Source organism: Palaemon carinicauda, chromosome 6, assembly GCF_036898095.1.
Source record: "Palaemon carinicauda isolate YSFRI2023 chromosome 6, ASM3689809v2, whole genome shotgun sequence".
NCBI lineage: Eukaryota > Metazoa > Arthropoda > Malacostraca > Decapoda > Palaemonidae > Palaemon > Palaemon carinicauda.
In genome coordinates this window covers 139,324,047-139,336,293 of record NC_090730.1, presented here as the reverse complement: position 1 = coordinate 139,336,293, position 12,247 = coordinate 139,324,047, and the positions used below count along the sequence as shown (strand labels likewise).

Below are 12,247 nucleotides of genomic sequence, written 5' to 3'. Positions count from 1 at the left end.
TATTTATTAGAATTACGTTGATAATATTGCGTATAGTATTATGTTAATTGTTTATTTATGAAGATCCTAAGAGAGAGAGAGAGAGAGAGAGAGAGAGAGAGCCTTACTTTATTGCCTTATTATATGTTTGGTTTCCCCCAGGTCCCTCAGTGTGAGGCACCTCGTATATACACAGAGAGAGAGAGAGAGAGAGAGAGAGAGAGAGAGAGAGAGAGAGAGAGAGAGAGAGAGAGAGAGAGAGAGAGAGAGAGAGAGAGAGAGAGAGAGAGAGAGAGAGGGGGGGGGGGGAGAGAGAGAGATACCTTATTGCCTTATTCTATGTTTGGGTTCTCCCAGGTCCCTCAGTGTGAGTCACCTCGTATATCCACCAGAGAGAGAGAGAGAGAGAGAGAGAGAGAGAGAGAGAGAGAGAGAGAGAGAGAGAGAGAGAGAATAATTCCTTCAATGACATTGTATAATAATTTATTTTTTTTATTAAACTTTTATATTACCAATTACGAAATCGTAACGATCTCCTTTGGTAATTTGATTCTAAATGGAAATGTTTTCATCATCATTTGGTCTAGATAATTTTGAATTACATGTCTGATGACCTTGCGAAGGAACAGAAGACACCAAATCCTAGATCTGGAATAATGTATCCAGTTATTGCACCTTCCATTCACACAAAGATCCAGTACAAGTGAATCTTTATCAAGGAACTGAAGATACCAAATCCTAGATCTGGAAGAATATATCCAGTTATTGGACCTTTCATTCACATGACAAAGATCCAGTACAAGTGAATCTTTATCAAAAAACAGAAGATACCAAATTTTAGATCTGGAAGAATGTATCCAGTTATTGGACCTTTCACTCACATGATAAATATCCAGTTTAGGTGAATCTTTATCAAGGAACATAAAACACCAAGTCCTAGATCTGAAAAAATGTATCCAGTTATTGGACTTTTCATTCACATGACAAAGATCCAGTACAAGTGAATCTTTATCAAGGAACAGAAGATAGCAAATTCTAGATCTGGAAGAATGTATCCAGTTATTGGACCTTTCATTCTCATGACAGAGATCCAGTACAAGTGAATCTTTATCAAGGAAGAGAATATACCAAATTTTAGATCTGGAAGAATATATCCAGTTATTGACCCTCTATTCACATGACAAAGATCCAGTACAAGTGAATCTTTATCAAGGAACAGAGGATACCAATTCCTAGATCTGGAATAATGTATACAGTTATTGGACCTTTCATTCACATGACAAAGATCCAGTACAAGTGAATCTTCATCAAGAAACAGAAGATACCAATTCCTAGATCTGAAAGAATGTATCCAGTTATTGGACCTTTCATTCACATGACAAAAATCCAGTACAAGTGAATCTTTATCAAGGAACAAATGATACCAAATTCTATATCTGGAAGAATGTATCCAGTTATTGGACCTTTCACTCACATGATAAATATCCAGTACAGGTGAATCTTAATCAAGGAATAGAAGATACCAAATCCTAGATTTGGAAGAATGTATCCAGTTATTGGACCTTTCATTCACATGACAAAGATCCAGTACAAGTGAATCTCCATCAAGAAACAGAAGATACCAGTTCCTAGATCTGGAATAATGTATCCAGTAATTGGACCTTTCATTCACATGACAAAGATCCAGTACAAGTGAATCTTTATCAAGGAACAGAAGACACCAAATCCTAGATCTGGAAGAATGTATCCAGTTATTGGACCTTTCATTCACATGACAAAGATCCAGTACAAGTGAATCTTTATCAAGAAACAGAAGACACCAAATCCTAGATCTGGAAGAATGTATTCAGTTATTGGACCTTTCATTCACATGACAAAGATCCAGTACAAGTGAATCTTTATCAAGAAACAGAAGATACCAAATTTTAGATCTAGAAGAATGTATCCAGTTATTGGACCTTTCACTCACATGATAAATATCCAGTACAGGTGAATCTTTATCAAGGAACAGAAGATACCAAATCCTAGATCTGGAAGAATGTATTCAGTTATTGGACCTTTCATTCACATGACAAAGATCCAGTACAAGTGAATCTTTATCAAGGAACAGAAGATACCAAATTTTAGATCTGGAAGAATGTATCCAGTTATTGGACCTTTCACTCACATGATAAATATCCAGTATAGGTGAATCTTTATCAAAGAAGAGAAAATACCAAATCCTAGATCTGGAAGAATGTATCCAGTTATTGGACCTTTCATTCACATGACAAAGATCCGGTACAAGTGAATCTTCATCAAGAAACAAAATACACCAATTCTTAGATCTGGAAGAATGTATCCAGTTATTGGACCTCTCATTCACATGACAAAAATCCAGTACAAGTGAATCTTTATCAAGGAACAGAAGACACCAAATCCTAGATCTGGAAGAATGTACCCAGTTATTGGACCTTTCACTCACATGATAAATATCCAGTACAAGTGAATCTTTACCAAGGAACAGAAGATACCAAATCCTAGATCTGGAAGAATGTATCCAGTTATTAGACCTTTCATTCACATGACAAAGATCCAGTACAAGTGAATCTTCATCAAGAAACATAAGATACCAATTCCTAGATCTGGAATAATGTATCCAGTTATTGGACCTTTCATTCACATGAAAAAGATCCAGTACAAGTGAATCTTCATCAAGAAACAGATGATACCAATTCCTTGATCTGGAAGAATGTATACAGTTATTGGACCTTTCATTCACATGACAAAGATCCAGTACAAGTGAATCTTTATCAAGGAACAGAATAAACCAAATTTTAGATCTGAGAGAATGTATCCAGTTATTGGACCTTTCACTCACATAACAAATATCCAGTACAGGTGAATCTTTATCAAAGAACAGAAGACACCAAATCCTAGATCTGGAAGAATGTACCCAGTTATTGGACCTTTCACTCACATGATAAATATCCAGTATAAGTGAATCTTTATCAAGGAACAGAAGATACCAAATCCTAGATCTGGAAGAATGTATCCAGTTATTAGATCTTTCATTCACATAACAAAGATCCAGTACAAGTGAATCTTCATCAAGAAACATAAGATACCAATTCCTAGATCTGGAATAATGTATCCAGTTATTGGACCTTTCATTCACATGAAAAAGATCCAGTACAAGTGAAACTTCATCAAGAAACAGATGATACCAATTCCTTGATCTGGAAGAATGTATCCAGTTATTGGACCTTTCATTCACATGACAAAGATCCAGTACAAGTGAATCTTTATCAAGGAACAGAATAAACCAAATTTTAGATCTGAGAGAATGTATCCAGTTATTGGACCTTTCACTCACATGACAAATATCCAGTACAGGTGAATCTTTATCAAAGAACAGAAGACACCAAATCCTAGATCTGGAAGAATGTATCCAGTTATTGGACCTTTCATTCACATGATAAATATCCAGTACAAGTGAATCTTTATCAAGGAACAGAAGATACCAAATCCTAGATCTGGAGGAATGTATCTAGTTATTGGAAATTTCATTCACATGACAAAAATCCAAAACAAGTGAGTCTTTATCAAGGAACAGAAGATACCAAATTCTAGATCTGTGATAATGTATCCAGTTATTGGACCTTTCATTCACATGACAAAGATCCAGTACAAGTGAATCTTTATCAAGGAACAGAAGATACCAAACCCTAGATCTGGAAAAATGTATCCAGTTATTGGACCTTCCATTCACATGATAAATATCCTGTACAAGTGAATCTTTATCAAGGAACAGAAGATACCAAATTTTAGATCTGGAAGAATGTATCCAGTTATTGGACCTTTCATTCACATGATAAATATCCAGTACAAGTGAATCTTTATCAAGGAACAGAAGATACCAAACCCTAGATCTGGAAAAATGTATCCAGTTATTGGACCTTTCATTCACACGATAAATATCTAGTACAAGTGAATCTTTATCAAGGAACAGAAAATACCAAATACTAGATCTGGAAGAATGTATCCAGTTATTGGACCTTTCATTCACATGATAAATATCCAGTACAAGTGAATCTTTATCAAAGAATAGAAGATTCCAAATCCTAGATCTGGAAGAATGTATCTAGTTATTGGACCTTTCATTCACATGACAAAGATCCAGTAGAAGTGAATCTTTATCAAGGAACAGAAGATACCAAATCCTAGATCTGGAAGAATGTTTCTAGTTATTGGACCTTTCATTTACATGACAAAGATCCAGTACAAGGGAATCTTCATCAAGAAACAGAAGATACCAATTCCTAGATATGGAATAATGTATCCAGTTATTGGACCTTTCATTCACATGACAAAGATCCAGTACAAGTGACTCTTTATCAAGGAACAGAAGACACCAAATCCTAGATCTGGAAGAATGTATCCAGTTATTGGACCTTTCATTCACATGACAAAGATCCAATACAAGTGAATCTTTATCAAGGAACAGAAGATACCAAATCCTGGATCTGGAATAATGTATCCAGTTATTGGACCTTTCATTCACATGACAATGATCCAGTACAAGTGAATCTTTATCAAGGAACAGAAGATACCAAATCTTAGATCTGGAAGAAAATATCTAGTTATTGGACCTTTCATTCACATGACAAAAATCCTGTACAAATGAATCTTTATCAAGGGACAGAAGATACCAAATTTTAGATCTGGAAGAATGTATCCAGTTATTGGACCTTTACTTCACATGACAAAGATCCACTACAAGTGAATCTTCATCAAGAAACAGAAGATACCAATTCCTAGATCTGGAAGAATGTATCCAGTTATTGGACCTTTCATTCACATGACAAAGATCCAGTACAAGTGAATCTTTATCAAGAAACAGAAGATACCAAATTTTAGATCTGGAAGAATGTATCCAGTTATCGGACCTTTCACTTACTTGATAAATATCCAGTACAGGTGAATCTTTATCAAGGAACAGAAGATACCAAATCCTATATCTGGAAGAATGTATCCAGTTATTGGACCTTTCATTCTCATGACAAAGATCCAGTACAAGTGAATCTTTATCGAAGAACAGAAAATACCAAATCCTAGATCTGGAAGAATGTATCCTTTTACTGGACCTTTCATTCACATGACAAAGATCCAGTACAAGTGAATCTTTATCAAGGAAAAGAAGATACCAAATTTTAGATCTGGAAGAATGTATCCAGTTATTGGACCTTTCACTCACATGATAAATATCCAGTACAGGTGAATCTTTATCAAGGAACAGAAGATACCAAATCCTAGATCTGGAAGAATGTATCCAGTTTTTGGACCTTTCTTTCACATGACAAAGATCCAGTACAAGTGAATCTTCATCAAGAAACAAAAGACACCAATTCCTAGATCTGGAAGAATGTATCCAGTTATTGGACCTTTCATTCACATGACAAAGATCCAGTACAAGTGAATCTTTATCAAGGAACAGAAGATACATAATTCTAGATCTGGAAGAATGTACCCAGTTATTGGCCCTTTCACTCACTTGATAAATATTCAGTACAGGTGAATCTTTATCAAGGAACAGAAGATACCAAATCCTAGATCTGGAAGAATGTATCCAGTTATTAGACCTTTCAATCACATGAAAAAGATCCAGTAAAAGTGAATCTTCATCAAGAAACAGATGATACCAATTCATAGATCTGGAAGAATGTATCCAGTTATTGGACCTTTCATTCACATGACAAAGATCCAGTACAAGTGAATCTTTATCAAGGAACAGAATATACCAAATTTTAGATCTGAGACAATGTATCCAGTTATTGGACCTTTCACTCACATGATAAATATCCAGTATAGGTGAATCTTTATCAAGGAACAGAAGACACCAAATCCTAGATCTGGAAGAATGTATCCAGTTATTGGACCTTTCATTCACATGACAAAGATCCAGTACAAGTGAATCTTTATCAAGGAACAGAATATACCAAATCCTAGATCTGGAAGAATGTATCCAGTTATTGGACCTTTCATTCATATCATAAATATCCAGTACAAGTGAATCTTTATCAAGGAACAGAAGATACCAAATCCTAGATCTGAAAGAATGTATCTAGTTATTGGAACTTTCAATCACATGACAAAAATCTGGTACAAGTGAATCTTTATCAAGGAACAGAAGATACCAAATTCTAGATCTGGGATAATGTATCCAGTTATTGGACCTTTCATTCACATGACAAAGATCCAGTACAAGTGAAGCTTTATCAAGGAACAGAAGATACCAAACCCTAGATCTGGAAGAATGTATCCAGTTATTGGACCTTTCATTCACATGATAAATATCCAGTACAAGTGAATCTTTATCAATGAACAGAAGATACCAAACCCTAGATCTGGAAGAATGTATCCAGTTATTGGACCTTTCATTCACATGATAAATATCCAGTACAAGTGAATCTTTATCAAGGAACAGAAGATATCAAACCCTAGATCTGGAAGAATGTATCCAGTTATTAGACCTTTCATTCACACGATAAATATCCAGTAAAAGTGAATCTTTATCAAGGAATAGAAGATACCCAACAGTGGATCTGGAAGAATGTATCCAGTTATTGGACCTTTCATTCACACGATAAATATCCAGTACAAGTGAATCTTTATCAAGGAACAGAAAATACCAAATCCTAGATCTGGAAGAATGTATCCAGTTATTGGACCTTTCATTCACATGACAAAGATCCAGTACAAGTGAATCTTTATCAAGGAACAAAAGGTACCAAATCCTAGATATGGAAGTATGTATCTAGTTATTGGACTTTTCATTCACATGACAAAGATCCAGTACAAGTGAATCTTTATCAAGGAATAGAAGATACCAATTCCTAGATCTGGAAGAATGTATCCAGTTATTCGACCTTTCATTCACATGACAAAGATCCAGTACAAGTAAATCTTTATCAAGGAACAGAAGATACCAAATCCTAGATCTGGAGGAATGTATCCAGTTATTGGACCTTTCATTCACATGATAAATATCCAGTATAAGTGAATCTTTATCAATGAACAGAAGATACCAAATCCTAGATCTGGAAGAATGTATCCAGTTATTGGACCTTTCATTCACATGACAAAGATCCAGAACAAGTAAATCTTTATCAAGGAATAGAAGATACCAAATCCTAGATCTGGAAGAATGTATCCAGTTATTGGACCTTTCATTCACATGACAAAGATCCAGTACAAGTGAATCTTTATCAAGGAACAGAAGATACCAAATACCAGATCTGGAAGAACGTATCCAGTTATTTGCCCTTGCATTCACATGGCAAAGATCCAGTACAATTGAATCTTCATCAAAAAACAGAAGATACCAATTCCTAGACCTGGAAGAATGTATCCAGTTATTGGAACTTTCATTCACATGGCAAAGATCCAGTACAAGTGAATCTTTATCAAGGAACAGAAGATACCAGATTCTAGATCTGGAAGAATGTATCCAGTTATTGGACCTTTCACTCACATGATAAATATCCAGCACAGGTGAATCTTCATCAAGGAATAGAAGATACCAAACCGTAGATCTAGAAGAATGTATCCAGTTATTGGACCTTTCATTCACACGATAAATATCCAGTACAAGTGAATCTTTATCAAGGAACAGAAAATACCAAATCCTAGATCTGGAAGAATGTATCCTGTTATTGGACCTTTCATTCACATGATAAATATCCAGTACAACTGAATCTTTATCAAGGAATAGAAGATTCCAAATAGTAGATCTGGAAGACTGTATTCAGTTATTAGACCTTTCATTCACATGACACAGATCTAGTACAAGTGAATCTTTATCAAGGAACACAAATTACCAAATCCTAGATCTGGAAGAATGTATCTAGTTATTAGACCTTTCATTCACATGACAAAGATCCAGTACAAGTGAATCTTTATCAAGGAACAGAAGATACCAAATCCTAGATCTGGAAGAATGTATCAAGTTATTGGACCTTTCATTCACATGATAATATCCAGTACAAGTGAATATTTATCAAGGAACAGAAGATACCAAATCCTAGATCTGGAAGAATGTATCCAGTTATTGGACCTTTCATTCACATGACAAAGATCCAGTACAAGTGAATCTTTATCAAGGAACAGAAGATAACAAATTTTATATCTGGAAGAATGTATCCAGTTATTGGACCTTTCCATCACATGATAATTATCCAGTACAGGTGAATCTTTATCAAGGAACAGAAGATACCAAATCCTTGATCTGGAATAATGTATCCAGTTATTGGACCTTTCATTCACATGACAAAGATCCAGTACAAGAGAATCTTCATCAAGAAACAGAAGATACAAATTCCTAGACCTGGAAGAATGTATTCAGTTATTGGACCTTTCATTCACATGACAAAGATCCAGTACAAGTGAATCTTTATCAAGAAACAGATGATACCAAATCCTAGACCTGGAAGAATGTATCTAGTTATTGGACCTTTCATTCACATGACAAAAATCCAGTACAAGTGAATCTTTATCAAGGAACAGAAGATACCAAATTCTAGATCTGGAAAATGTATCTAGTTAATTGACCTTTCATTCACATGACAAAGATCCAGTACAAGTGAATCTTTATCAAAGAACAGAAGAAACCAAATCCTAGATCTGGAAGAATGTATCCAGTTATTAGACCTTTCATTCACATGACAAAGATCCAGTACAAGTGAATCTTCATCAAGAAACAGAAGATACCAAATCCTAGATCTGGAAGAATGTATCCAGTTATTGGACCTTTCATTCACACGGCAAAGATCCAGTACAAGTGAATCTTTAACAAGGAACAGAAGGTACCAAATCCTAGATCTGAAAGAATGTATCCAGCTATTGGACCTTTCTTTCATTTGACAAAGATCCAGTAAAAGTGAAAAGAAGATACCATATCCTAGATCTGGAAGAATGAATCCAGCTATTGGACCTTTCATTCACATGATAAATATCCAGTACAAGTGAATCTTTATCAAGGAACAGAAGACACCAAATCCTAGATCTGGAAGAATGTATCCAGCTATTGGACCTTTCATTCACATGACAAAGATCCAGTACAGGTGAATCTTTATCAAGGAACAGAAGATACCAAACCCTAGATCTGGAATAATGTATCCAGTTATTGTACCTTTCGTTCACATTATAAATATCCAGTACAAGTGAATCTTTATCAAGGAACAGAAGACACCAAATCCTAGATCTGGAAGAATGTATCCAGCTATTGGACCTTTCATTCACATGACAAAGATCCAGTACAACTGAATCTTTATCAAGGAACAGGAGATACCAAATTTTAGATCTGGAATAATGTATCCAGTTATTGGACCTTCCATTCACATGACAAAGATTCAGTACAAGTGAATCTTTATCAAGGATCAGAAGATTCCAAATCCTAGATCTGGAAGAATGTATCTAGTTATTGGACCTTTCATTCACATGACAAAGATACAGTACAAGTGAATCTTTATCAAGGAACAGAAGATACCAAATTCTAGATCCGGAATAATGTATCCAGTTATTGGACCTTTCATTCACATGACAAAGATCCAGTACAAGTGAATCTTTATCAAGGAATAGAAGATACCAAACCCTAGATCTGGAAGAATATATCCAGTTATTGGACCTTCCATTCACATGATAAATATCCAGTACAAGTGAATCTTTATCAAGGAACAGAAGATACCGAACCCTAGATCTGGAAGAATGTATCCAGTTATTGGACCTTTCATTCACAGGACAAAGATCCAGTACAAGTGAATCTTTATCAAGGAATAGAAGATACTAAACCCTAGATCTCGAAAAAAGTGTCCAGTTATTGGACCTTTCATTCACATGATAAATATCCAGTACAAGTGAATCTTTATCAAGGAACAGAAGATACCAATTCCTAGATCTGGAAGAATGTATCCAGTTATTGGAAATTTCATTCACATGACAAAGATCCAGTACAAGTGAATCTTTATAAAGGAAGAGAAGATACCAACTTCTAGATCTGGAATAATGTATCCAGTTATTGGATTTTTCATTCACATGATAAATATCCAGTACAGGTGAATCTTTATCAAGGAACAGAAGATACCAAATCCTAGATCTGGAAGAATGTATCTAGTTATTGGACCTTTCATTCACATGACAAAGATCCAGTACAAGTGAATCTTTATCAAGGAACAGAAGATACCAAATCCTAGATCTGGAAGAATGTATCCAGTTATTGAACCTTTCATTCACATGATAAATATCCAGTACAAGTGAATCTTTATCAAGGAATAGAAGATACCAAACCCTAGATCTGGAAGAATGTATCCAGTTATTGGACCTTTCATTCACATGATAAATATCCAGTACAAGTGAATCTTTATCAAAGAATAAAAAATACCAAACCTTAGATCTAGAAGAATGTATCCAGTTATTGGACTTTTCATTCACATGATAAATATCCAGTACAAGTGAATCTTTATCAAGGAATAGAAGATACCAAACCCTAGATCTGGAAGAATGTATCCAGTTATTGGACCTTTCATTCACATGATAAATATCCAGTACAAGTGAATCTTAATCAAGGAATAGAAGATACCAAACCCTAGATCTGGAAGAATGTATTCAGTTATTGGACCTTTCATTCACATAACAAAGATCCAGTACAAGTGAATCTTTATCAATGAACAGAAGATACCAAATCCTAGATCTGGAAGAATGTATCCAGTTATTAGACCTTTCATTCACATGACAAAGATCCAGTACAAGTGAATCTTCATCAAGAAACATAAGATACCAATTCCTAGATCTGGAAGAATGTATGCAGCTATTGGACCTTTCATTCACATGAAAAAGATCCAGTACAAGTGAATCTTCATCAAGAAACAGATGATACCAATTCCTTGATCTGGAAGAATGTATCCAGTTATTGGACCATTCATTCACATGACAATGATCCAGTACAAGTGAATCTTTATCAAGGAACAGAATATACCAAATTTTAGAACTTAGAGAACTTATCCAGTTATTGGACCTTTCACTCACATGACAAAGATCCAGTACAAGTGAATCTTTATCAAGGATCAGAAGATACCAAATCCTAGATCTGGAAGAATGTATCCAGTTATTGGACCTTTCATTCACATGATAAATATTCAGTACAAGTGAATCTTTATCAAGGAACAGAAGATACCAAATCCTAGATCTGGAAGAATATACCCAGTTATTGGACCTTTCATTACCATGATAAATATCCAGTACAAGTGAATCTTTATCAAGGGACAGAAGATACCAAATCCTAGATCTGGAAAAATGTATCCAGTTACTGGACCTTTCCTTCATATGATAAATATCCAGTAAAAGTGAATCTATATCAAAGAATAGAAGTTTCCAAATCCTAGATCTGGAAGAATGTATCCAGATATTAGACCTTTCATTCATATGAAGAAAAACCAGTACAAGTGAATCTTTATCAAGGAACAGAAGATACCAAATCCTAGATCTGAAAGAATGTATCTAGTTATTGGACCTTTCATTCACATTACAAAGATCCAGTACAAGTGAATCTTTATCAAGGAACAGAAGATACCAAATCCTAGAACTGGAAGAATGTTTCTAGTTATTGGACCTTTCATTTACATGACAAAGATCCAGTACAAGTGAATCTTCATCAAGAAACAGAAGATACCAATTCCTAGATATGGAATAATGTATTCAGTTATTGGACCTTTCATTCACATGACAAAGATCCAGTACAAGTGAATCTTTATCAAGGAACAGAAGACACTGAACCCTAGATCTGGAAGAATGTATCCAGTTATTGGACCTTTCATTCACATGACAAAGATCCAATACAAGTGAATCTTTATCAAGGAATAGAAGATACTAAATCCTACATCTGGAAGAATGTATCCAGTTATTGGACCTTCCATTCACATGACAAAGATCCAGTACAAGTGAATCTTTATCAAGGAACAGAAGATACCAAATCCTAGATCTGGAAGAATGTATCCAGTTATTGGACCGTTCATTCACATGATAAATATCCAGTACAAGTGAATCTTTATCAAGGACAGAAGATACCAAATCCTAGATCTGGAAGAATGTATCCAGTTATTGGACCTTTCATTACCATGATAAATATCCAATACAAGTGAATCTTTATCAAGGGACAGAAGATAACAAATCCTAGATCTGGAAAAATGTATCCAGTTACTGGACCTTTCCATCATATGATAAATATCCAGTACAA

General features: G+C 34.9%; 1 protein-coding gene across 1 annotated transcript in view; it reads right to left on the bottom strand.

Annotated features, from left to right (window-relative positions):
* Nucleotides 1–955: 955 nt before the first annotated feature.
* The window catches only part of LOC137643260 (cylicin-2-like), a 49,333-nt gene continuing 38,041 nt past the window's right edge, over nt 956–12,247 (bottom strand). The window contains exon 4 of the mRNA XM_068376101.1: nt 956–1,119. Within this exon, the coding sequence (XP_068232202.1) occupies nt 956–1,119 (164 nt within the window). The remainder of the gene's footprint in view (nt 1,120–12,247) is intronic.